The sequence below is a fragment of the Elephas maximus genome, chromosome 9 (genome assembly GCF_024166365.1).
Source record: "Elephas maximus indicus isolate mEleMax1 chromosome 9, mEleMax1 primary haplotype, whole genome shotgun sequence".
NCBI classification, from domain to species: Eukaryota; Metazoa; Chordata; class Mammalia; order Proboscidea; family Elephantidae; genus Elephas; species Elephas maximus.
The window spans coordinates 42,430,017-42,457,508 of NC_064827.1; the positions used below are offsets into that span (position 1 = coordinate 42,430,017).

The 27,492-nt window shown below is 42.4% G+C and overlaps 2 protein-coding genes and 1 non-coding gene across 8 annotated transcripts in view; 2 read left to right on the forward strand and 1 right to left on the reverse strand.

Moving 5' to 3' along the window:
- BAG1 (BAG cochaperone 1) overlaps positions 1-12,466 on the reverse strand; it is a 55,736-nt gene extending 43,270 nt beyond the window's left edge. For 5 of the 6 annotated variants that reach the window (XR_007518790.1, XM_049897073.1, XM_049897076.1 and 2 more), the window contains exons 1-7: positions 12,251-12,466; positions 10,256-10,384; positions 8,143-8,225; positions 5,385-5,498; positions 3,036-3,143; positions 2,138-2,200; positions 1,001-1,091 (exon numbers count right to left, since the gene is read on the reverse strand). Coding sequence is in view for 5 of the 6 variants with exons in the window: in XM_049897073.1 (XP_049753030.1) it covers positions 1,002-1,091; positions 2,138-2,200; positions 3,036-3,143; positions 5,385-5,498; positions 8,143-8,225; positions 10,256-10,384; positions 12,251-12,377 (714 nt within the window). In the remaining variant the exon portion in view is untranslated. Of the gene's footprint in view, positions 1-222; positions 1,092-2,137; positions 2,201-3,035; positions 3,144-5,384; positions 5,499-8,142; positions 8,226-10,255; positions 10,385-12,250 lie in introns of those variants that run through there. The other variant, XM_049897078.1, reaches the window with a different exon arrangement.
- On the forward strand, positions 8,656-8,761 carry LOC126083472 (U6 spliceosomal RNA). Its single transcript, XR_007518817.1, has one exon. It is a non-coding gene; the product is annotated as a U6 spliceosomal RNA (small nuclear RNA).
- A 536-nt stretch (positions 12,467-13,002) lies between the features above and the next one.
- On the forward strand, positions 13,003-26,609 carry CHMP5 (charged multivesicular body protein 5). Its single transcript, XM_049897079.1, has 8 exons — positions 13,003-13,143; positions 14,002-14,106; positions 15,579-15,625; positions 16,796-16,889; positions 17,018-17,089; positions 19,911-20,019; positions 21,531-21,643; positions 25,307-26,609. The coding sequence occupies exons 1-8, from the start codon at positions 13,075-13,077 to the stop codon at positions 25,355-25,357; spliced, it is 660 nt and encodes a 219-aa protein (XP_049753036.1). The 5' UTR covers positions 13,003-13,074; the 3' UTR covers positions 25,358-26,609.
- Positions 26,610-27,492: the final 883 nt, after the last annotated feature.

The following is a 27,492-nucleotide window of genomic DNA, read 5'->3' on the forward strand; positions in this document are numbered from 1 at the left end:
AAACAAGGCAGTCTCATCGAGTTCCAGCTCTCATGGATTTCACTGTACATAAAAAGAGGTAAATACTAAACCACCCTGATTAAAGTTGGGCTGCGCTGGGCCCTGAGCCTTGTCCATTTGTCCATCCCTACCACTATCATAATTCTGACTAGAACCACAGAAGGCTTTTCTTTCTTATACTTCATTAAAAAAAAAAAAGTTTAAACACTCTTCTGCTTGCTATTGGATATTCAAAACAGGCTTTTAATAACAGGGAAAAACGATCACAAAATGGATAAGAACAGCCTTGAAGGAAATACAGATCTCAGGAAGGTACAGAAGTTAACAGAAATGCCTCTGAAGGAAGTACACATCACTCCCGAGAAGTTTAAGGCTAGCTACACCCACCTGCCTGCTTTTACCTGCTCTGGCTACCCTGTCTGCCCTTCCTATGCCATGGTTCTCGCCTGGCTTCAGGCAGACACTAAATAACACGGGCGGGGTTCTAACCTTCTGGATATTTACTTGGGGACAAGGAAGCCCATGCATCAATCACAGGCCTCAACCAGGGTCACTGGGGGATGAGGACAGGGTCTGTGAACCAACAACCCAGCTGTTTGAGACTTAGGTCACAGTGAGGGATGTTTGAATTACATGTGTGTTTGCCAAACATTTGTTGTGGGACATTCCTAACACTCCTGACCAGAAGCAATCTCCTGGTGATTCAGGTTTTACATCTATGGGACAAGAGGATCACAAGGGCAAAAAAACCCCAATGTATCTGGAAACCAGGTGGCCTTCTGGATGGCACAGCCCATAGAAACAGAATGGGAAGAGACTGGAGCTCTACTTAAGTCTGCAAAGACAATACTTCTTCATTGAGAACAGGCCTAGGAGTAGAAAAATTGGCAATTGGCCAGTTGTCCCCAGCAGCCCAGAAGAAATCAGGTAACTTCTAGTTGGGAGATGGCAGAGCTGGTAGTGTAGTTTTTCAGGGCGGCACAGCCCCCTTCCACCTCACCTCAATCTGCCAGGGCCAAGTTTGTGGACTGCAGCCGTTTGGTCTCCTGGCCTATGTTCTGCTCCACTGTGTCACACTCAGCCAGGAACGCCTAAAAAGATAAATGCGGAGCAGTGAAGGCCCATGCAAGGCTAACCAACCACTGCCCATGCAAGGCTCTCTGCTCAGCCATTCTGGGGAAACAGTGGGTGACTGTACAAAAGTGCAGGGACAAAGATGGGTGCCTGGCCTGGGCTTCAAGGGAAGGGGGAGGAGATAGAGGGGAACTTAGGACCAGGGCTCTGACAACGCTTGAGGCCAACAACCCCAAAAAGGCGGTGAGGACAGGAAGTCCTGCCTCAGGGCCACGGCAATGCACTTCAGAAGGTACTGTACACATCATATTCTACATGAATAGTGCCTCCTGGAGTTGTGCAATGGGTCAGTTCTACTAAATAAATAAATCAGTTACTAAACAAATCCATCTATTTAGTCCCTAAATAAATTCAAATATAATTAGAGGGACATGGAAGAGGCTCTTCTCTGATGTTTTGGGATCACGCTGAGAAATAACAATCAAAAAAAAAAAAGCCCATGCCACTGCTCTGACAGGGATCACAAAAGAGGGTCCCAGACAGAGCTGGAGAAAATCACAGGAACAAATTCTAACTTAAAAAAAAAAACAGACCAGACTTACTGGTCTGACAGAGACTGGAGAAACCCTGAGAATACGGCCCCCGGACACCCTTTTAGCTCAGCAATGAAGTCACTCCTGGGGTTCACTCTTCAGCCAAAGATTAGACAGGCCCATAAAACAAGACTAAATGGGCACATCAGCCCAGGGGCAAGGATGAGAAGGCAAGAGGGGACAGCAAAGCTAGTAATAGGGAACCCACAGTCGAGAAGGGTAGAGTGTTGACATGTCGTGGTATTGGCAACCAATGTCACAAAATAGTATGTGTATTAATTTTTTTTTTTTATTATTTAATGAGTAGCTGGTTTACTCTGTAAACCTTCATCTAAAGTACCATAAAAAATAAATAAAAAAGCCCAATTCACACACTGCACTTGCTCACTACCCCTAACTAGAACAGATAAATACACACATGCACACACACCCCAATGCATCACTTTGTAATATTCTGCCACACAACTCACCTGAACCTTTGTCACCAAGCCCTTCCTTTTCTGTCTACTGTCTCTGAAATTTTCTGGCAGAATCTATGGAGCAGTAAGTCAACACATAAACAATCCTCAGTGAAAATGACATAAGAAAACGTCAGAAACACCCACAGTCCACCAAACAGGTCACCGATGTGAATGAGATGTGTGCGTTTTCAGGAAGAATTGTCCGGGTCTGAATCCTACAACAGCTCTTCCCATGTTCACCCCTTTAAAAGTTCCCTCTGTTCTCAGTGTATGGGTCATAGACATGACCTGTAACACAGACTTTGTTGTCTCACTGTTCTGTGTGTGTGGATACTATGCCCTGGCCACTCCATGAGCTTACTGTGGCAGGAAAAGTTCTGTCTGCTGCTTCTTTACCCCCTACGGAGTACCCAGCACAGAGCTCATCCTTGAAAATGAGGCACTGGGCTAGAGATAGCGTTGCTATTATCTATAAAGGGCAGCATGGGTCCAGTGATACTTAATAGCCTCACAAGATCTTATCTGACTGAATTCCGTGCAGGTGATGAGCTCCATAGAGTACTGGACAACGAATAACAGGAAAAGTGAAGCCCTGTGTTTCTTTGACCCAGAGATAAGCCTGGACCACATGGGTATCAGCTTCATGAGAATTACAGATGCTATTAACACACACATATATAAATGGGAAAAGCCTTATGTTGATGGAGATGTGAGTGTCCAGAAATGAGGGGCTGTCTTGTTTTTCTGTGTATTAACCCAGGACCTAGCACAGTGTCTGGCACACAGCAGATGCTCAATAGCCTCAGGCTGATGGTTTCTCTCAGGCCACAGGAGTGCACTGCTGAATGAGTGAGACTGATTGAAATACCGTCACTGAAAATTAGATTCTTCTCAACCGAGTATTTACCAGTGTGTCTATCTCCTCTAAGATCTTCATAAACTGTTCAGTTGTTGCTTTTACTCTCCTATCAAGTTTGCAGAGAGCTTCAGCTTGCAAATCCTTGGCCAGAAAACCCTGTGGAGGAATAATGCATTACTACAAGGGTTCCTTGACGCTGATGGAAACTGCCCAAGCCACGGAACTGATAAAGCTGCCATATCCTGAGTCTACCATTCCCCTAACTATGCCAGACCACAGCACCCAGCACTTAACCTCTTGGGAAAAACAGGCAGGCTAGACCACTGAGGCTCTCATGTGGCCCACTGAGGCTGCAATCGAGTTCCATGGCCTGGCTCTGGTGATGCCCTTGGTCACAAGTGATCACCCATACGAAAGAGGCAGCGTTAGGAGCACAGGCTTTAGAGAGTGATCGGCCTGTGTTTGAATCCTGACTGTCATTTACTGGTTTGTGATCTTGAGCAAAGCCACTTAACTTATCTATTCCTCAGTGTCCTCACTTGTAAAATAGAGATTAATCTATCCACCTCTGTGGGGTTACTGTGAGAATAAGGAGAATATATACAAACATAATTCCTGATATAATAATTAATAGATATAATACTAAAAAATGACAGCACTTATTATTTTTTGAATTGTCTTGCTCTAATGGCCATCCAAGGCACAATTAGTCTCTATTTGCCTGCAGCAACAAAAGAAGACAGTCAAGAACAGGAGGGGGATATGGAATGTGTGGCTGATTGCCTCCACGAATAACTCCCTCCTTTCTCGCAAGACCAGAAGAGCTAAATGGTGCCCGGCTACCATTACTGAACATTTTCATCAAAGATTCTGTGGAGGAATCTTGATCAAAAGGGGGAAAATGCAGAACAGAATTTCAAATTCTCATGGAATCCAGACTTCTGGAGCCACAGAGGCTGGATAAATCCCTGAAACTATTGCCCTGAGATAATCTTTAAACCTTAAACCAAAAATATCCCCTGAAGTCTTCTTAAAACCAAATGGTTTAGCTTAACTAATAAAAAATGTTTGCCTTGAGCATTACGCTCTTCTACGAACTATCTATATGGAATCAAATTGACAACAGCAACTTGAAAGACTAGGTAGGAACCTTAGGGGGCAGTGAGTTTATGTTAATGGGGGGAAGAGTAACTCAGAAAAGGAAGGTTAAGAATGGCTGCACAATTTGAAGAATGTAACCAATGCCACTTAATTGTACCTGTAGAAACTGTTGAATTGGTGTATGTTTTGCTGTGTATATTCTCAACAACAACAAAATAAATAAAATCGTCTTCCTGTTAATTCACATTACTTGGCCTAATGACCTTATGCTTGGCTGCTGACAAGAGGTGGACAGCAGGGATACCTGAGGATGTTTGTCAAAGCCTGGAGCTACAGACGCAGATTTGACAACATATAGCAAAAATTTTAAACATCTAGCATTCTAAATCGAAAAATTTATTTTGCAAAAACAATTGGAAACAGGCAGGAAAATTTATGTCCGAGGCCATTCAAAGAAGCAATATGCATAATGCCAAAATAACAACATCAGGTAATGAATAATAGGGAAATTATCAGGTAAACTATGATTCATATATGAAATATTATGCAAGCTTTGAAAAATATCATTTTTAATAACATAGAGAAATGTTAAAGTTTCACCCAATAAAAGAACAATTTACGATGTGTACATAAGATTACGTTACCTTTTTTTTAAGATGGGAAAAATATGCTCTAGGCTTTAATAATGGTTATCTATTTAAAACTTTAGTACAATCAACATATATTACTTTTGTAACTAAAACACATACACACCCATTAATGTTGTAAAATAAGAGAGAAAAAAATATACATGGCCTTGAGCTGTTTCTAATCCTCACTGGGCTTCAGTACTCCATCTCTAATACAAGGAATTGAAAAGGATGACTACCCTTCTAAGATCATGCTCAACTTGGATATTCTATGAATCTACAAAATGTGTCGTGCCTTATTAAACTCACTAAAACAGACTGGACTAATAGAAGCTACTTGTTATACTTCAGACAATACATGTTCCTACAAATGCAAATGGATGCTGGCTGGAGTTTGACAATGACGACAACAATAACACCTATAAAGCAACTTAGAATGTGTCAGGCTCAAGCTACATTATCAAATCCTTACAAGAAGTCTAAGAGGAAGGTACCACCATTATTTCCTTTTTACAAAGAGAAACTTGCCCAAAGCAATAGTTTGAAAGGGTGGAGCCAGAATTTGAAGCCAGGAGTCTGAACACAGAGTCTGCCTTCATAACCACAGATATAAAGTCCCCAACAATCTCATAGAAGGTAGAAAGTCAAAGTCCACAAGGGGAGTTACCTGCTGGATTCCAGCAAAATCTTTACTCAACTCTTCCAGTTGGTTAGCTATCTTCTCCACAGCTTTCTCTAAGTCTTTCAACTTCTTTAATTCAACCTCTTCCTCTGGACTGTTCTAAAATGTTTAAGAGTAAAATGAAGTCAATAATTACCAAGAACAGTAGCTGCTATCGGGAAAAAATTCTGATCACAATTGGGCTAAACCACTCTCCTAGAGAGAATAGTCTCTACTCTGCTGCTGTTTGGAAAAGCAAGCCTAGGGGTCATACCTTAAGGTTTTCTATAAAAAAAGACTGCAGACCAGAGATGTGTCAGGTAAACATGTTGGTGAGGGCCCTGATAGCTTAGGTTCTGAGAATGGAGCCAATCCAAGCACCAGATTCAGCCTCAGCCTGGGACTGATCACCAACAGCCAGACTGAAGCTTGGAGGGTAAACAATTACAGTGAACACCTGTGAGAAGTCAGAACAGCAAAACGTTCTATTCCTTTAAACAGATTTCCGAAATGTTGTCCTACAACGAAGCTCTCCCATTCAATACAACGATGATAATCATGAATACTCTCATTAAGCTCTCCCCATATGCCAGGAGGAGCCCTGGTGGCACAGTGATTAAGAACTTGGCTGCTAACCAAAAGGTTGGCAGTTCAAATCCACCAGCCACTCCTTGGAAACCCTATACAGCAGTTCTACTCTGAGTTAGAACCAACTCAATGGGTATATGCGAGGTACTATCCTAAACACTGGAAACCCTGGTGGCATAGTGGTTAAGTGCTATGGCTGCTAACCAAAGGGCTGGCAGTTTAAATCCACCAGGCACTCCTTGGAAACCCTATGGGGCAGTTCTACTCTGTCCTATAGGGTCGCTATGAGTTGGAATCAACTCGACAGCACTGGGTTTGGTTTTTGGTTTGTTATCCTAAACACTTTACCTGTATTTTTTTTTTAAGCCTTACCACAATCTTACGAGAGAGGTACTGCTTTATAGATGATGAAATTGAGATGAAGTGAAGTAACCTAAGGTTGGAAACCCTGGTGGTGTAGGGGTTAAGAGCTATAGCTGCTAACCAAAAGGGCGGCAGTTTGAATCCACCAGGTGCTCCTTGGAAGCTCTATGGGACGGTTCTACTCTGTCCTATAGGGTTGCTATGAGTCAGAATTGACTCGACGGCAGTGGATTTGGTTTTTTTTTTTTTGAACCTAAGGTCACACAGTCCAAAAGAGGTGGAGCTGAGACCTGAGAATTCAGACTTGCCTCTACACACCCCAGAACAGTTCCAACTGGGGGACTTGTAGCTTCTTTAAACTCAACCCTTGGGTTCTGCCCATTGTCCATCACCACTCTGCGACCTGAAAGTGAAAAATCTAGAACATATTCCCTTCTTTTACCTAGGTAATTGGTAGCCAGGGTCAGCAGTTTCACACTTTATTACACTATCTCAAATGGTTCACTCCTTTTTATGGCCAAATCCTGAGTCCCAGTTCCCAGGGAGTTCCAAGTCTGGGCTAGATTTTCTTTGCTCTCACTTTGCTGATCTCTGCCCTCCACTCAGAACCAACCAGCTCACTCAAAATAAGGGAACGTCACATGATCAACAATTCCACTGTGTCACAATGCAGGGCTAGCCATACCCCCTCTTTCATTACTTCAGGAGCAATTGCCTTCAGCTGTCTCCAACTGACCTTACCCAACTGCTGGCTCTTTTTCCCCTCCAGCTCTTTGTTCTGGACCCTTTCCTCTGGTCAAAGAGGATTTAACCCTTGTGGGAGATTAGTAAGAAGGGTGGTTAAAGGGAGAAAGGCTCCTGAAACGTGCACCCCAACCAAAACCCACTGCCGTTGAGTCCATACCTACTCATAGCAACCCTATTAGGACAGAGTAACTGTCCCATGGAAACCCTGGTGGTGTAGTGGTTAAGTGCTACAGCTGCTAACCCAAGGGTCGGCAGTTCAAATCCGCCAGGCGCTCCTTGGAAACTCTACGGGTCAGTTCTACTCTGTCCTATAAGGTCGCTATGAGTCGGAATCGACTAGATGGCACTGGGTTTGGTTTTTTTTTTTTTTTTTGGTTTAACTGTCCCATAGGGTTTCCAAGGCTGTAAATCTTTACGGAAGCAGACTGCCACATCTTTCTCCTGCAGAGTGGATGGTGGGTTTGAGATGCTGACCTCTCGGTTAGCAGCTGAGTGCCTTAACCACTGCACCAACAGAAACGAAAAACCAAACCCACTGCCGTCAAGCCAATTTTGACTCATAGTGACCCTATAGGACAGAGCAGAACTTCCCCATAGGGTTTCCAAGGAGTGGCTGGTGGATTTGAACTGCCAACCTTCTGGTTAGCAGCCATGGTTCTTAACCACTGCACCACTGCACCACCAGGGCTCCTTGAAACCTGCACACAGTACTTATTTTTAAAATCTATAGGTTTACTTTAACAAAACACTCTTGCAAATCCCACTCCAAGTGAGCAAGCCCTGTCTTAAGCACCAGACTGCAATTTTACTACCAAGACGAAAGTTACTTTATAGAGTCATCACTACCACTCCTAATTCACAGAGCGATAGTCCTAACCAACAGGAGCAGAAGCATGGGCTAGCAAGTAAAAGAAAACACTGGTAACCTCACTGAACAAATGCATTCGTTTAAAGGAGTTTCACTAATGCAGAAAGTAGATCCCCAGTTTAGCCTTCTCAACAGAAACACATGTAAAAGATCTCAGTCATTTGATTCTGAGGAGTTCTGGCAGAGAAAGCAGTTTACCTTTTTTCCAATTAACATGACCCGGCAACCATTTTGTATTCCAAGTACTGACAATGGCTGTTCCATTTCCTTCAGGGATTTTCCTGAAAGAGGAAGAAAGACATGCTGAGTTGTAACAACTGCACAGTAAATACTGAAATAGATTTCAGCAAGGGCAGGGGAAACAGACAAATGTGTTCACTAACGAGAAGATGATAAATTGATATAAGTTTCTCTGAAGCTATCTTTATCCCGTAACTTCACTTCTAGGTATTTATCCTAACCAAGCAACTGAACTTGTGCCTACAACATAACTATTATACAATAATATTTAGTGCAACCTTATTCAAAGTAGTGAGAAATTGGAAACAGGCCAAACATTCAGGAATAGGGGTCTATCATACGCTATGACACACCTATATAATAAAACACTTCATCGGTGTTAAAATTCATTTTTCGGGTAACTTCAATGCCATGCTGAATGTTGATGATCCAGTATCATAGAAAAAAATGTTATTAAGACACTATAATCCAGTGCTTGCTTTGGCAACACATATACTAAAATTGGAAACAAGACAAGAGATTAGCATGGCCCCTGAGCAAGGATGACACACAAATTTATGAAGCATTCCACATTTTTTTTGATATAATTGGTGTCAGTGAATTGCACATGAAAAATGTTGAATTGGCAATGCTGTGTCTATATTTTTACAACAATAAAAATAAATAAATGAAATAAATCTGTCCCCTCAAAAATGTTACATATCTATTAATGAAAAAAATCAACCTTGCAGAGCTAAAAACTCTTGCACAGTGCAGTGGAAAAATATATTGAACCTTGTGAAACTCAATTTTATCAGGAAGAGGCAAAGAAAAAGCAAAATTGCTACTGAACAAGCCACTCTTGAGAAAGTGTTGGTTCCTCTAACACAATAAGAAATATTTTACTCAATAAAGTTAAATAAATAAAAATATAGGTGGAGGACAACATATACTTGATATAAGGAACGAATATACGACTCACTGAAGCATCAAAAGATAAAGCATTACAAAACAAAACAATAACAAAAACCTCTATAATCCATATGATCCCAATTTTAAGAAAACAAAAATAAAATGAAATACGACCAGACAGAAATATATTAAAATGTTATTAAGAGGTTTTATCTACGGGAATATTTTCATCTTTGCGCTTTCTTTTATTTTGAAATATGACCTTCTATTGCCTTTATAATTAGAAAAAAAAGTTTTTTAAAAAATAAGGAATTGCACTATAAAATATAAACAAAAATGCTTCCCATCACTGAATTCTTTATAATGACTGGCACCAAATGGGATAAATCTGTCCCTGTCAGATACCAGAATAAGGGGATCCCATGGGACTGGGAAGGTAAACAGGGGTAGGTGGTGGATCCCAGCAGAAATCTGCATCATCCACTGGGCTTGCCATATGCAGGCCTCTAATAAGTTCATTCAACACCTTGTCTGTATTAGCACTGTGCTACCAAGACTGTGCTAGGCACTGGAAAACATAGCAGGATCTCTGCCGTCATGGAGTCTGTTATTCTAGCAGCGAAAGCAGATGTTAAGCTACTAAGAAAACAATTATTTAACAGTAATTTCAATACATACTATGCAGAAGTGGTAGAGGGTGTCATGTGATCATACAATGAGAAAAGGACCTAACCTTGCCAGGGAAGATTGCCTGTGTGCTTTAGTGAAAATAGTGAGATCTCTGCCACCATCATGTGACTTCAAATCTAATACCTCTCCAAATGGTTGAAAACATCTAGTACATAGTAAACCAAACCAGACCCAGTGCTGTCGAGTCAATTCCAACTCATAGCGACCCTACAGGACAGAGCAGAACTGCCCCATAGAGTATCCAAGGAGCACCTGGCGGATTTAAACTGCCAACCCTTTGGCTAGCAGCCGTAGCACTTAACCACTACACCACCAGGGTTTAGTACACAGTAAGCCCTCAATAAATATTTGTTGGAAGAATGAATGAATAAATACACAAATAAGAATAATTTGTCCCAATGTGAAAACTGAGTTACCACTAGGTGAGGTTCAGCAGTTTTAAATCTGCTCTTTAGTCACAGGGGCTCAAAGCTAGAACAGACATACCTACCCTTAAATATGAGTTTCTGAAAAGGCAGTGGAACCCCTGTAGCCTCTTCAACAAGCTGGGCCAGGTCTTGGACAGTTGGTTCACTAGTGCCCTGCTGTGGGGTAACATAAAGGTCGTGCTTCTCATTGTCTGGGGAGAAAGAAAAGCATTCAGTGACGACTACCCGGCTGTATAAAACAATATAGGCTGATGCTTTATTACATTTATTACCCAGTCTTAGCTCATATACCACCTACTACAGAGAGCCTGTCCTCATCTGCCTGGTTCTCCTCTGGTGACATGCTCAAGGATTTTTGTTTCCTTTATAGTAATTTTACCCCTACAACTCATGGCAACACCATGTGTATCAGAGTAGAACTGTGCTCCGTAGTTTTCAATGGCTGCTTTTTCAGAAGATCGTCAGGCCTTTTTCCTGAGGTGCCTCTGGGTGGACTCAAACCTCCAACCTTTTGGGTAGCTGCTGAGCGTATTAACCATTTGTACCACCCAAGTACTTACTATTATTACTATAACTAACAATAATAATGTTGATGGCTAAAACGGAACATTCATTACATGCATTAAAAAAAAAAAAAATTGCTGTCCATCAACTCCAACTGACAGGGACCCTACAGGACAGAGTAGAACTGCCCCATTGGGTTTCCAAGGCTGTTAATCTTTACAGGAAAGAGGCTGCCATATCTTTCTCCTATGGAGCAGCTGGTGGGTTCAAACCATTAATCTTCCTGCTAGGAGCCCAGCGATTAACCAGTGTGCCACCAGGGTTCCTTATCAAATGCAAAGGGGGCCATAGCAGGCTCAATTCATGTACATACTATCTTATCAATCCTCAGGACAACTCCATGAAGTAGGTACCACTATTCCCTATTTCACGGATAAGCACTGTTTCAGTTCTCTTAAGGACCTGCCTATGGAGAGCCAACCAACGGCTGGTAAAGTCAGAGCTTGACCCCAGATCTGTCTGATTCCAAACCCCATGCTTTTCATCACAAGCCATCCTCCCTGACTGCCCTGCACCCTGTACTGGTCTTATCTCCCTCACATTAACAGGCAAGGGACTGTTTCCCAAGTCTCTCCCACTGTGCACACCTGGTGCATGGTTGTGCTCAGTACATAAATGAACAAATAAACCCAAACAACTGAGAATTCTCCTTGGAACAGAAGTGCCAATCTTTTCCAGGAATGTGGACAGTAAGGAAGTAGCCTGTGTCCAGTGCACTGCACCAAGCCTTAAGCCCCTCCATACCCTAAGGGTGGGGGTGGGTGGCATGAGTTACCAACTCTACCTCACAGAAAAGAAAGGAGACACCCCAAGGTCATTCAAAACTGAAAAATGTAGAACCCTAGTCTCTAGATTCCAAGGTCCTGGGATCTCCCCAGCTGGTCCTGAAGAAACCTCATGGACCCAGTTCATAGTTAGGTGCACTGACTTGACTTTGGTTCTGTGTCAACTCCAAAAGTACTCAAAAGGCTGCCCAGAGTGTATGCTCGGGCCCACTGGCCCCACACACTTGGATATGCAGCTTCTAGCACGAAGGGGGAACTCAATAAATAATGAACACCCCGCCAGGCACGATGTCCACACCCATCACACACGTAGGTGTCCAGACTCGTGGCAATCACACACAACATTGCCAAATACGATACTGACACACAGACCTACAATGGCAGTGCGGGCACACACCAACACACACAACTAGGTCCACGACGTGCACCACGGACACACTTGAACACAGAGGATCAGACACGTGGCCAGAGACAGAATACGAACACCGGCCACACTGAAAGGAGCACAGACACAAGACATAGACAAAAGCCGGCCACACCGACACAGTCAAAACCCTACAGTCCCAGAAGCCAGGGCAAACACAAGGACACACACTTCCGGACACCAGGACAAAGACAAGGACACACGCTTCTGGAGGACACGAGACCGAGCCCACAAACCGGGCCTGCCCTCACAGCCCGGCCCGGCGCCCATCCGGCGGCGCTCACTGTGGGTGACGGTCAAGTTGAGCCTGGTCGCCGCCATTTCCTCGCTCTGGGCTACCGCCTCACTCCGGGTCATCTCCTCGCTCCGGGCCATCTCCTTGCTCGGGACCACTTCCTCCCTCTGGGCCATGTCCTCGCTCCGGGCTGTGTGGGGTGGTGTTTTCTTCTTCACCCGCGGCCTGCGAGCGCCGGGGGCGGGGCCCCTGGTGGGTCGGTCATGTCCGCTGGCCTTGCTCGGGGCGGACGGACGCTGAGACCGGGGCGGCTTGCGCTGGGCCGGGCTTTCGGCCTGGTGCGGCTCCCGGCCCGGCCGAAGAACGCGCCTCCGGGGACCCGGCCGCTCCCCGTGGCCTCGCGGTGTCCGCGCGCCGCCGCGTTCCTCCAGGCCCGCGTTTGCAGATCTCCCCGCGGCTGGAGCCGAGCGCCGCGTTTCCCGATCCCGCCCGGCGGCTTCCCGACCCCGCCCCAGCCTGCTGGCCACGCCCCTCGGAGCAGGCCCCGCTCCTGCCCCACCCTATTCCGCTAAAGACCCCTTCAGGCCCCACCCACTCAAACTGAGGCCCCACCTTGCTCATCTGAAGCCCCGCCCCACCCATGTTCCCGAGGCCCCGCCCGGCGGCCCCCTCTGTCTCTCTCTCTCACCCTCACCCTCCTCCGGCTGTTTTTAACCGGGAGGCCGAGCTGAAAACCCGGAAAAAAGAATCCGGAAACTCCAGTGTGCGTATTGCGCTTGCGCATGGGGGCCGGAAGTCAAGGCCAGGCGGGCGTGACTCTATTTCCGTTTCTGGTTTTGCTCCAGTGTTTGGGTTTCTTCGCGGTCGCCCAAGATGAACCGATTCTTCGGAAAAGCAAAACCGAAGGCTCCGCCTCCCAGCCTGACTGACTGCATTGGCACGGTGGGCACTCGACCACGCGTAACTCGGCTCTGGGCCTCTGACACCCCTCCGACCCCGCCCACCCGTCACTCCGGGTCCCGACTCCTCACCCCCCACCCCCGTTCCCGGGCCCGGGAACACTTCGGCTCTCTCCACCCTGCCTTCGGCCCTACTCCTCTGTTACCCACGTCGTTCCTGACGCCACAAACCAGGGGTCTCTTACCTATCACTACCTCGTCCTATCTGCACCCAACCCGCTCTGATGCCCACTGCCTGGTCCATTCGCTCTCGCCCTGATCTCCACACCCCATTCAGCCCTGGGCCCATATACCCTTCCCACCTCGCCCAGCCCGACCTCTTACCTCTTTCCGCCTCTCACCTAGGGAACCTCTGACCTCGCTTACCTCAGGACTTTTAACTTCATACTCTATGTCCATATTACCTGGACCTCATTAACAAAATTCAGAACCCTGGCCCCTCACTTTAAGCTACCACCCCGTACCTAGGAAAAGGTATAAGATCTACAGCCCTAACAGGGATCCACTGGGCATTAGCCTGTTTCACACCCCATATGGTTGAGTCCCTTAGCATGATTAGTCTCCCACTCCAGGGGAATCTCAATTCAGCCTAGTGATTCTCACATTATTTTTCTGGCCCAACACACCCTGGAATATCAGAATCTGAGAATGGCATATTGTTTGTAAAAGCCTCCAGGTGTTTCTGGTTGGGAATGTCCCCCCCCCCCCACTCTTGGGAATCGCTTTCCGACCTTTACCATGTATTTTTCTTCTTCCATATTCTTCTCTCTTCTTTCTGCCCCTTTCCATGTAGGCATATTGCAATAACTGCCACTGCTTTTAATTTTTCCCTCCCGCTAAGGTGGATAGCCGGGCAGAATCCATTGACAAAAAGATTTCTCGACTGGATGCTGAACTAGTGAAGTATAAGGATCAGATCAAGAAGATGAGAGAGGGTCCTGCAAAGGTAAGGCAGGTGGTGGCTACTTTAGAAGGTGCTGTGACAGCCTAACTTGAGCATCCGATAGACATAGGGCCTGGTAGTAGGGGCTGGTGAGGGATACAGGAGAGATGCCCACAGTCTGATAAGGAGAAAACATATGTAAGGAATGTACACTTAAGGAGCCAGATTTGGGAGGGAGACTGGGCTGACCTGGTGGAAGAGAAGATTCTGATCACATGGCCAGAAGCATGTACAGAGGAATTAGCATCTTTTACTGAGGTGATGGCAGTCTGGAGAAGAGAGCTGGGCTGTGCTCAGAGCAGTGAGTTGTCAGGCTGGTTATGTCAGGGAAGTACAACGGACTGGTTAAGTGAGTGCTGTGATATGCTGGGAAAAAGCACTGAACTAGGTAGGCATCTGGAGACCAGTGTTCTAATACTAGCATCATTACTATTATAAGCTGTGATCTTGATAAAATCACCTACCTGCCATTTTCCTTTTGTGTTGGGTAGAAAATAGAGTACTGTATTTAAGTGCATGGACTGTGGATGAAGAACTATCTTGTTTTTTCCCAGGTCCATAACTTATTAGCCATGTGACCTGGGGCAAGTTATTTAGCCTTACTGAGCCTTAATATCCCATCTGAAAAATAAGAATGATATCTACTTCATAGGGTGAGGGTTAAACAAGGTAATTCATGTGACCTGCATAGCACTATGTTTAGCACATACTACTGAGTAAATGTTAGGTATTATTATCATGTGAAAGTAATATCTGCTTTTCCGTCCCCTTTGGAGGAGATGAATAAAATGTGTATGGAACAGTATAGAAAAGGGAGTGACAAGAGGCTTTTTCCAGCCATCTTAGTTGGGCAACATGAATTGAAAGGTGACCAGAGGCAGGAAAGCCCATCCAGATATGCAATGAAAGCCCAAACCATGGTGGTAGTCATGAGAATGAGATGAAAGGATCAACTTGAAAATGAGTTCTGAAAATTGTTTAACTGGATGGCTGTGCATGGGAGACAACAGAGAAAGGAAAGGTAGTATTGATGTAAAGGTTCTCAATTTGGAGATGTGAGACACTGGTGGGGCCGTTGTCAGTAATATCCAAAGTGAGAGCAGGTTGAGGAGTTTGAGCATGTTGAGTTTGAGTTTATAACTGGATGTCCAGGTAGGAAATCTCCCTAAGGCCACTGGATATACAGAAAGGGCACTGTTGGGGCAGCGGGTAGGGGTGACATTCATTGGGAAAAGGGAAAGTAGTTCAGTATACTGAGTTGTAGGATGCAAAGTCAAAACCAAGTTGAGGATTAAAGACTAGACCTTAGGACATCTGTGCTTGGGAGAGGAAGAACAGAACCCAGGAGCCACTCGCTATGTTTACTATTTTGAAGAAGAGAGTCAGTAGGTATGTGAGTTTGAGCATATGGGAGATTCAATTTATCGTATATATGTTTTCCATTTCTTTTCATTAAAATTTGTTTTTCCCCCTAGAATATGGTCAAGCAGAAAGCCTTGCGTGTTTTAAAGCAAAAACGGATGTAAGTTATGAGGATAATCTCCTTCCTACTAGTAGGTTTAACCAAAAAGGAAAGGATCTTGTATTCCTTCAGGTTTTCATACCATTTAATAAGCATTGTTGATTTAATTACAAATGTTCCTTTACATATGCAGTTAGCTGAGTTTGTTTTTCCTTGCATGTTCAGCAACATCTTTGCAGCGCTGTTCAATAGAACTTTTTGCCATGTTGGAGATATTCTATACCTGTGCTGCCCAATAAAGTAGTTATTAGCCACGTGTGGCTATTGAGCACTTGAAATGCTGCTAATATAACTAAAGAAACTAATTTTTAATTTTATTTAATTTTAACAGTTTAAATTTAAGTAGCCGTACGTGACTTATAGCTACCTTATTGGACTGGTTATACCTATAGGATTTGGTTCTCCCATTATTTAGAGTGTGCCTTCCTTGTTGTTTGTTTGTTTTTAAAGTTAGGAATTCTGAATATTTGTTTTCATCTCCCAGAATAGATATAAAAATCCTTAATTTGTTACAGGTGATTATGTCCTCATGTTTGAACAGAAGCCAGATAGTATATTTGGTGTTTACTCCTGTGGGCTGACCAGCCGAGATCCTCTGCAGGGTTCTAGAGGTCAGGCATAATCAGCTAATAAAGAACCAGAAAGATTGCTTACTGGGAAAGCAGTTTAGCTATATGTACAAAGAGCCTTTAAAATACTCTTAACTATATAATGTGAAGAATATAAACAGTGTTACTGAACAATACGTATAGAAATTATTGAATGGGAACCTAGTTTGCTGTGCACAGTATTTTTGGTATACATTTTTTCACTCGAAATTCAATGAAATAATCAAAAAATAGTCTTACCCTTTGCCCCAGTAATTCCACTTCTAGGAATTTATCACAAGGAAATCCTGTAAGACTATGTTGCAACATAGTAAAAAGCAAATGCTGTAGTTTTAAGTGGAAAATAGTGTTATAACTAAAACATACACAAAAAAGACTGGCGGGAAACACATAAAATGATATCTGTGTTAGGGTGATTAAATTATTTTTGCCAATTTTTCTGTATGTGATTGCTTGATTTTTTTTTTTTTAAAGAAAATTCTCTTATTTAGTGTTAGAAATACTTCCTCCCTGAGGATTTCTCTCTGACTCACGTTTACCATTCTCAATTGACTCCAAAAAGGTATGAGCAGCAGCGGGACAATCTCGCCCAACAGTCGTTTAACATGGAACAAGCCAATTACACCATCCAGTCATTGAAGGATACCAAGACCACGGTAATCCCAAAGGACCTTTTTCCCATAAGTTTTAAAAATTGTTTATTCTTGTGCTCTTTTCACATGGTTTTTAGAAGACGGTATACCCAACAGGCTTTCTAAGACAGTTTTCATTTATCTTTTTTTAGGTCGATGCTATGAAACTGGGAGTAAAAGAAATGAAGAAAGCGTATAAGCAAGTGAAAATTGACCAGATAGAGGTAAGATGTGTAGTAATTTCCGAAAGAATCCAAATGAATATGTATGTGATGGGAAGGGTACAGATAAAGGATTGACTCTCCAGACTGCCACTTACTGGTAGAGTAAATTTGGGAAAGGGTACCAAAGGTCTGTTTCCTCACAGGCAACAATCATAACACCACATTTAGTTATAAGGATGGAATAAATGAACTTAGGTTTTTTTATGTGTCTGAGTGCACAAAGCCTCACACATAATAAGCACCTAATAAATATCTGCCATTATTTCCAACTCACATCATAATTTTTCGTCTGTTTCCTCAGTTATAAAATATTGACATTACTACTTATCTTGGAAACCCTGGTGGTGTAGTGGTTAAGTGCTACAGTTAAAGGGTTGGCAGTTTGAATCCTCCAGGCCCTCCTTTGAAACTCTATGGGGCAGTTCTACTCTGTCCTATAAGGCCGCTATGAGTTGGAATCGACTCGATGGCACTGGGTTTGGTTTGTTTTGGTTACTTATTTCCCATGACCGTCATGAGTAGTTAAATGAAGATACATATATGAAGTGCTTAACGTAGTTTTAGGTATAGAGCTGGTTATTTTTAACAATAGTATCATTAGGTCTTTAATATTAACATTTCTTTTTGGGATCAGATTTTGGTTGGGGAGGTGAGCCCTAAGAGCTTGGTTGCTCTCAACTCTGTAGTGAACACCCAGATGACAGTGATAGCAGAGGAAGTGAGTGGTACTGGCCAGTGGAAAGAGGCTTCCTTTCAGCGTGTATGATAGTGCTCTTTACGTCCACTCCCTTGACTAGAATGTCTTTTTCTATGAGGGCAGGGACTTGATGTTGTTCGCCGTTGTATCCCTAATGCCTAGAACTGGCTCAGAAAGTATTTGTTGGTTGATAAATGCATGAACAAAAGGCTATTAAGGGAGATCAATTAGTACTGCTCAATTCAGCAGTGTTTGTTGGGTGAGCACTTATTACCATGGCCTGGGCATTTTTCTGCCAGGTGTCTCTGGCAGTGGTGGTCATTAGTAGGAGAGAAGGCTTTGCCATTTCACCCTAACTTTTTTCAAGGATCCCTCATAAGACTGCCCTTGGCCATTTTCCTAATCCTCTGCCAGTCTCTGCCTACATGGAGTTAAGTTCAGTAACCTCCTCCAGGAGATTCTCTGAGAATAATGTCTTGTGTATGGTTGTCTTATTTGTGCAATACCATTCAGTAATAAAATGTAGTGTAAGGGAATTTTATTTTCTGCTTAGGGTTCTCTGTGTTTTGAATAGAGCCATTTAATGTGAACAAAATAGAAACTTTGGTCTTACTGGTTTTTTTGTATGTTTCTCCAACTCACCTGTGGTTGTCTGTCTCCCTGCGTAATTATCCTTTTCTGTCCCCCAGTAGTTTGCCAGATGACAGGTTGAGAGCCCCTTTCCAACTCTTGGTGTGTATGTGTGACTGTCTTGTGTTTCATCTTATGGTTGGGCTGTGTATTTTGAATTTCATCTGTTAGATTTATTTTCCTAAAGTACTTGTAAACCATTTTCATTGTTTTATAGCTCTCATTTTTTATTTTGCCTTCGTGTGTGTGTGTCTGTTTTCTGTTCTATTTTTAGTTTCTGCACATCAGTGTTGCTTTAATTTAGTCCTTGTATTTGTTTTCATTGCCTTCGTTTGTTTATCCAGTATTGAACCGACTAACTCCTTGAGTGAATGATTTTCTTCTGAGTCTGTCTTGGAGCCTGTTGCTAGGAATTCTATTTATGGGTGGTTTTGGGAGATCTGTCTTTATATGTAATAACGTAGTATAAATTGACTTGATTAGTTTATTCTATTTTTGCTCTTTTGATTATTTCAGCCAGTGCTTATCTGGATAGCAGAATGTTATATGTGTACATTGTGGTAGATTGGCACTTGGAAATGCAGAAAAGCAAAGCTTTTTCTTTTAAAAAAAAGTTTTTCTCTGTCTTACTTTGTACCCTTTTCCCTTTCGTATTGAAAAATAACCATAGTACTCTGATTTAGGGGCCGGGAACAAGCTTTCAGATCTTTTATGTTGCTTTAGAAATTCCAAACGACAAAGGTGCTGATTTGGACTTTCTGCATTATCGACACTAGTCCATCTCCCTCTGCGTGGGATTTCAGTGTAGGAAGAGCATATTGTCCTACACATTCTTAGCACAAAAAAAGCAATAGTAACTACGACTAACATGTATAGTATTAAGTGTTTAGTTTTTACATATGTTATTACAATAAATCCTTTAATAATCTCATAAGGTTTGGCTATTAATGATCCCCCCCAACGTGTCTGTCAGTTTGTTGTACTGTGGGGCTTCCATGTTGATGTGATGCTGGAAGCTATGCCACCAGTATTCAGATACCAGCAGGGTCACCCATGGAGGACAGGTTTCAGCTGAGCTTCCACACTAAGACAGACTAAGAAGAAGGACTCGGCAGTCTACTTCTGAAAAGCACTAGCCAGTGAAAACCTTATGATTAGCAGTGGAACATCGTCTGATACAGTGCTGGAAGATGAACCGCCCAGGTCGGACGGCACTCAGAAGATGACTGGGGAAGAGCTGCCTCCTCAAAGTAAAGTCGACCTTAATGGCGTGGATGGAGTAAAGCTTTCGGGACCTATGAGTCGGAACTGGCTCGACGGCACCTAATGACAACAACAACATTAATGCTCCCAGTTATGTGTCAGGCATTTTATATACCTTATGTTTTTAAAAGTTGCTCACTACTAAGATTCCGAGGAGAGAGTAGAGGAGGGGGGTAGTCAGAGGTAAATGGTAAAAAATCAATGAGAACCCTGCTACTTATATTTCTGTAGGATCTACAAGACCAGCTGGAGGATATGATGGAAGACGCAAATGAAATCCAAGAAGCGCTGAGCCGTAGTTATGGCACCCCAGAGTTAGATGAAGATGACCTAGAAGCAGGTATGTTACAGGAAAAGCAATATATACCTAGTTTTAGAGTCTGAAAATTACATCTGCCTCGGCCCTTTTCTCAAATGCTGGTGAAAATTTTTATCAGTGTTTCCTGAGAGTTAGTTTGTGGTATAGTCTTTGGCAAAGAGATTGTGAGGCAGCCACATCACACGTGTGTTCTCCACCAGCAACTCTGGGATGGACAAACTCTGAAGGAAGGTTTCAGCAAAGGCCCCTACTGCCTGGTGTCTATGCTTCCCTCAGCACTGCCTTTCCTTGGTGTTTCCTTTTGATTTTGTTTTCCTCTTTTCCTACCTGTAGTCTTCTCCCTCAAAACAGAAGCAGATCAAGGAACAATCATTGGCAAATACTTAGTGTGTATCTCCTGTACACCAGGCACTGTGCCAGGTGCTGGAGGTTCAGCACTGAAGAAAACAAACATGATCCCTGCATTCATGAAGTTTTTCCTCTAGCAGGGGTGAGAAATATAAACTGCTTGTTTCAAGCACATAATTAACTACAAGAACAAAAATATTAGGAAGGACAAGTATGAGGTACCATATGAGCACAAAGCAGGGAAGTCTAACCTAGCTGGAGGTGAGGAGAAGGCAAGGGCCATTTTCTTGAAGGTACATTTAGCCTGAGGCCTGAAGTATGAGTAGGTGTTAAGATGAAAAATGGAGGAGGTAAGTGGCCTCAGGAACAGAGTCTAGAAGTTACTGCCTTAGTCCGTGTGGGAGATGATGGTAGCTGAGGCTAGGGTGGTGGTAGCAGAAACAGAGAGAAGTGGGCAGATTGAAGAACTGTTTGGGAGGTTGAATAAGACTTAATGATTGGTTGTGGAAGAAGAGGGAGGCGTCAGGACAGCTGTCAGTTTCTAGCATGAGTAACACTGGGTTTTCTGTCACATGATTCTGTCATGTCATGTTACTGCTTTTTACTCTCTACACATTCTTTTTCTGCCTAGAATCTTTCCTTTTTCCCCTGTTCCTTTATTTTTGTATATCCTATTTTTAGTTTCCCCTGATGAGTCTCTACCTGCTATTGTCATTCCTCCTGGCCACTTTCAACTCCCTTAAACATAGCGTTATTTTCAGAGCCTTTTTTCATGTAATGGCAGTGGCCGCTCAGTATATAACAATCTATGCATCCTTTCACTTCCCTCTTTCTAGTTCATCAAAAGGGAGAGAGAATTTCTCTTATTTGCTGGGCTCAAAGTTTTTGAGCTCGAATTGGCCGACTAATAACCCTAGATGCTTCTCATGAAGACTAGGGCCTTAGAGACCTCTGGGGTTTGGTTGTTTTGTTTGTTTTATTTTGATCTTTGTTTTTCGTAGATTTCACCATATTAGTTCCTTTGAAATTTTCTTACACTGGTCATTTCTATTTCGAGAATAGAAATTAATTCTTTTTGTATTTAAATTTTCATTTTACTACAAATAATATGTTTAACTGTCTTAACATTAGCAGCCCATTTTCTTGCTTACATTTGTTTTGAAATGTTGACATTTCAATCTCAGAACTGGATGCACTGGGTGATGAGCTTCTGGCTGATGAAGACAGCTCGTATTTAGATGAAGCAGCATCTGCACCTGCAATTCCTGAAGGTGTGCCCACTGACACAAAGAATAAGGTTAGAGCTTTTTCTGTATGTAGTTTCTCTGCAAAATGATAAAGGTTTATGTCTGACTTCCAGCCTGGGAACCTAAAATATAGTCTTGAGTTAGGAAAGACAGTCTCAGTCATTATTTTGGGAACCTTTTAAAAGCCCAGTTTTTCGTATTGAATTATGAACAGGTTATGTCACTGACCATTTGTATAATATACAAAATCACCCTTGTGAGCTTACACTGGATACCATCTACATATTTTATTTTGTTTTTTTAACCACTTCCTGGAAAAGCATCAGCAGCACATGGCAAGAACCAGGTGGAAGTGTAAAAGAAACTCACACTGTCCAGACACACTAGTTAAATTATAGGGTGGATTTTTTTTTAATTGGGGATTAACAGTTTAAGTATAAAACTTAATGTGGAAAGATTTTGATTCAAAAAGGTAATAGACTCAGGACACCTAGGTATGAGTCTCAGCTCTGTCATTAGCTATAAGACGTTGAGCATATCACTTAGCTTCTTTGAGCTTTTCTGTAAAATGCAGATGATTATTTCTCATAATTGCTGCATAGATCAGATTAGATCTTATATGTGAAAGGGTTTTGCAAACTTAAAGCTCTGTCCGGATGTACATTGTTGTCATTATTATCGAGTATTTTATTGCTGGTGAGATCCTGTACACTCCACCTTAGTTCCTGGTATAATGTATCATTTTTTCTAGTTCCATGGGACATATATCACCCTGGCGTTTGCGTTATCTCTCAGCATGCACATTGAATGTGCACAATGTGGTCCAAAGAATCCTTGAGTGAGAGTCAGTCCCGCTCTGCCTTTATTCACTGTGTGACTTTGAGCAAATTAGAAATTCATGTTTTATCTCGAACCTTGTTCATTTTTCCATTTTTCCTATCTGTCAAATGTGGGGGCAAAAGGTATGAAGTAGGTAATTTCTTAGGTCCCTTACAGCTAATTTCCACGAACGTGTGTCTTCCCTATTATACCTTCCCTTCTTCCTTAAGCCTGGGATGGTCTAACCTTTCTCTACTGTCTCCCCATGCCAACCTTTCTGCCTACTTTAAGGTTCCAAGTGCATAAGTTGGTTTTTCTCAGCACACCAGAAAATGTTTATTAACACTACCAGGTCTACTTTTTCAGATCCCTAGTAACAAGTCCCTGAGGCGTCTATGTTATTTATACTTTTAGGAAAAGAATGCGTACATGTCTATGAAATTAAGTTGGCTGATGGTGCTCTTTAGCGCTTCTGTATCTTTGTTGTGTTTCTTCCTAGATGTTCTGTCCTTTACTGAGAGTGGTGTGCTGAAGTCTCCTACTGTTATTGTGGAACTGTCAGTTTTTGTTTTCAGTGCTGTTAAGTTTGTTTTATGTATTTTGGAGCCCTGTTATTGGGTACATAGATGTTTATTATGGTTAAGTGTTCATGGTGGATCATCTGTTTAATCATTATATAGTGTCCTCCTTTGTCTTTTATGGGGGACTTTGTTTTAAAGTCTGTCTTATCCGAGATTAGTATTGCCACTGCTGCTGTTTTTTGGTAGTTATTTGCTTGACATTTTTTTTTCCATCCTTTGATTTTTAATAAATTTACATCTTTGTTTCTGAGGTGTGTCTCTTGTAGTCAGCGATGTTATTTCTGCTTTTAGAAGGTCACAAGCTTATTGAGTGAAATGTACTGTTGAGATGGGTTTTCATAATTGATAGTACTATCGCTGTCTGTGATTTTGTAGTAAAGGATGATATGGAAGTGAGTGCCTGTCTCCGGGCATTCCTCGTTCAAGGATTTGAGAGGCTACAAAAGGCATTGGTTCAGTTTAGAGATCAGAGTGAAAATGCAAATCTGAAGGCAAGGACTAACTCCTCAGCCTTTCCTCCTTGACCCTCCCAGCCAGTGGCATCGCTAGCTAGGTGGGGAAAGCACTGGGTAACACTGTCAGAGGAGATGACACCGAAATGACTGTCAGTAATTTTTTTTTTTTTATTTATTGTGCTTTAGGTGAAAGTTTACAGCTCAAGTTAATTTCTCATACAAAAATTTATACACATGTTGTTATGTGACCCTAGTTACAATCCCTATAATGTGATAGCACATTCTCCCTTTCCACCCTGGGTTTCCCGTGTCCATTCAACCAGCATCTGTCCCTTTCTGCCTTCTCATCCTGCCTTCAGACAGGAGCTGCCCATTTAGTCCATGTATCTACTTGAACTAAGAAGCACACTTTTCATGAATATTATTTTGTGTTTTATAGTCCAGTCTAGTCTTTGTCTGAAGAGTTGGCTTTAGGAATGGTTTTAGTTCTGGGCTAACAGTTTGGAGGCCGTGGCCGTGGGGGTCCCTCCAGTCTCAGACCATTAAGTCTGACCTTTTTACGCGAATGTGAGTTCTGCACCACAGTTTTCTCCAGCTCCATCAAGGACTCTCTTTTGTGTTCCCTGTCAGGGTTGTCATTGGTGGTAGCTGGGCACCATCTAGTTCTTCTGGTCTCAGGCTGATAGAGTCTCTGGTTTATGTGGCCCTTTTGTCTCTTGAGCTCATATTTTCCTTGTGTCTTTGGTGTTCTTCATTTTCCTTAGCTCCATGTGGGTTGGAACCAATTGATACATCTTAGATGGCCGATCACAAGCTTTTAAGACCGCAGATACCACTCACCAAAGTGGGATGCAGAGCATTTTCTTAATAAACTTTGTTATGCCAATTGACCTAGTTGTCCCCTGAAACCATGGTCCCCAGGCCCCTGCCCCTGCTACTCTGTCCCTTGAAGTGTTTGGTTGTATTCAGGAAACTTCTTAGCTTCCGGTTTCGTCCAGTTGTGCTGACTTCCCCTGTATTGTGTGTTGCCTTTCCCTTCACCTAAGATAATTCTTATCTACTATCTAGTTAGTGAATTTCCCTCTCCCTCCCTCCCCACCCTCATAACCATCAAAGAATGTTTTCTTCTGTGTTTACGCCTTTTCTTGAGTTCTTGTAATAGTGGTCTCATATAATATTTGTCTGTAAAACTTTTGTGCAGTGTTTCCACAGAAATATGTCATTTTTTTAATAAAAATATCCCTATAGTTATAACAACAAAAATTTTTTTTCGTAAGCCCAGCTTATGTGTGTCAGTATACCTACAAGGCTAAAACTCTATGCTAATTTACTTTTGCACCTTGTGATGTGCTGTCATTATTACCCAATTACCATGATGCTTTGAGTCACGTGGTTTTGTCTGCACAGTGTACAAGCATGTGCTGTTTTCGTTGCTGCCGGTGTTTTTATAGTCTCTGATTTTGTCATATATTCTGGTGTATTAGCTACAATATTATGGTAATTAGCATGAGGGAGGTGACATCATGAGTTGCTGCACTGGGCGACAACAGCCCTAGTGATGCCACTGCTCCCAGCCTCCTTTTCCTTTTCTAGGTTTACTCTTATGTTTCTTTTTCTCCATGTTTCACCTGCTTTGCTCTTCCTTTACTCTGCCAAGGATCACCCTTATGATCCTTTCCAGTTCTTTTCCTGGTTCATCACTTTCCCCTTTACCTTTCATAAAAAAGCTTTCATCTTCTGAGTGGGATTTTAGTTTTGATTGATAAATACTTGGAAACTAGCTTTTAATACTAAACGTTTGTAATCATTTTATATAAGTTGAAAAATAGTGGCACTAAACATTGCATCTCTTTCACAGGATGGAGTGTTGGTGGATGAATTTGGTTTGCCACAGATCCCTGCTTCATAGACTTCCGTCATTCAAACACATTGTGTCAAAGGAACATGTATTCTGGGAACTGGGAAATATCTTTCCAAATTTACCATAACAGAGTTAGGTTTCTTTCCTTTCTTTGAAGGAAAAGTTAATAACGTTGCTCTTTTCTTTTTTTTTCCGTTGAGAGACTCATCGCTGGGGGATGTTTTCTTTGTGCTAAATTTTGATTCTTTTCTCTTATGAAAGACTAACTTAAAAATATCATGGCTATGTAAGACCTGTTTTCATTCATTAATAATTGAAATAAAATGAAGGAAATTGGAATCTTTAAATTTTATGAAAATGTAACTCCACAACCTCAAAATGACCTGATGTAATGATAAGACAAGATGAGATTATTGGGACTGTTCATATTATGATTCAAAACCATTATCTCTTGTAGCATTGTAGCTTGCTTAAAAATGATGGCCTTTTTTGATGGGTTTTGTTGTGTGTCTTGTGAGCAAGTCATTAATGTGTCCAGTGTTGGAATGGAATTCTCACTACTGTTTCATGAGTGGATATTTTGATTCTATGGTTCTTTCAGTATTACAGCCTGACTTGTAACCAATAATGAATATTTCTTGAATATTTAATGTATAGGACATTTATTTATACTTAATAAATATTTTTCAAAAGGATGTAATTTTAATAATATCACTTCAGCCTAAAAACTCCACTACAGAAACCAAGTTTAACCAGTAGTATAGTGGTATATTGGAAAGAGCAAAGAACAGTCCAGGCAGTGGGTCTACTAACTACTATAACAGGCTTCTGCAGTTGTGCAGCTTCTCAAATGCCTGGCTTCTGCAGCACACGTGGCTTCTTTAGCACCCAGCTTTTGCAGTTTATGGTAGCCAGCAGTCAGAGGCTTCCCCTGGCACCCCCCTTAAGTGGTTTGGTAGCAGAGAGCCTCTGGTGAAACATTTCCCCATGAATGGTGAATGGCCTTTCCTGGTACCCTGGAGGGTGGATCTTTGGTAAGTTTCATCAGGATGCCAGTGACTTCTCTGCAATCCCGTGAGCTGTAGCCAAGCCTTCTCTAACAAGGTCTGCATCTTCAGTTCCAGTGGCTCTTCCTTGGATACTGTCTCAGCCCTAGGGGTAGTGACTGCTCCTTAAATTTGCTAATCTGGTATTCTTTAGAGTTCTCTTTACTTCTTACTAGCCAATCCCTTGTTACAGTTAATAGTCATTTAAGTAAAGTTTCCCTGTTCAAAATACTGTGTAGTTTCTCTCTCTTGATTGGATTCAGACCCATATACCTGGTAATTTCTAAAGGTGACAATAAGGTTTGATGAAATTAGTCACAATTAAGAATTTATATTCAACATCAAAGGACAAAGTTAATATACTTAATGGAATGGAAGAAGGCAATCGAAATATCTAAAACTGACAAGAAACTGATACCTAGAATATTCAAGAAACTGGCAGATAAAGAAAAATACAGCAACCCCAACAGAAAAATGGGCAGTGGATATCAATAAGCGATTTAACAAGAGGAAACCCAAAAAACCATTAAGAATGTGAATAAGGAGGCATGGTCTGTGGGTCCCTGAGGTGTAATGGTGGGCTTGTGGACCCAGGCTGGGTGGCCCAGGTCACTGGCCGTGCCACCACAGCTGCCATACTGCCTGCATCCAGGCTCCCACGGCCAGCCCTGCTGCCACTTTAGTGGTATTAAATTATGTTTCTGATGAACACAGAATCCACATGGCTTTCCTTTCCTTTGATGGGAAATGAGCATTTGTCAAGATTTTCAGTGAACGAAACTGACTGGACTTTTTGAGCTCATCAATAAACATGAGTGGTACCAAACCTGATGTTTTGTGGGCACGCCAGGTTGATAGGTTTATTGTATGTGACTTTGAACTAAGCCTTTATCACGTGGAATCTACTGTGAATTCAGAACTCAAAGCTGGATCTTTGTGTTTATCTGAAGACTTCATGTACGTTAATCAGTTGCAGTTGAGTAGATTCCGACTCGGCGACCCCATGTGTGTCAGAGTAGAACTATGCTCCGTGGGGTTTTCGATGACTGATTTTTTGGCCAGGACTTACTTTCGAGGCACCTCTGGGTGAACTCCAACCTTCAACTTTTCAGTTAGCATGTTAACTATTTGCACCAA

Bases quoted from the DNA above. Each gene is read 5' to 3' on its own strand.
- CHMP5 (XM_049897079.1), top strand. From the start codon at position 13,075: ATGAACCGATTCTTCGGAAAAGCAAAACCGAAGGCTCCGCCTCCCAGC. The intron at 15,626-16,795 runs GTAAGTTATGAG...GACTCCAAAAAG, and splicing joins GTTTTAAAGCAAAAACGGAT to GTATGAGCAGCAGCGGGACA. The intron at 21,644-25,306 runs GTTAGAGCTTTT...TCTCTTTCACAG, and splicing joins CCACTGACACAAAGAATAAG to GATGGAGTGTTGGTGGATGA.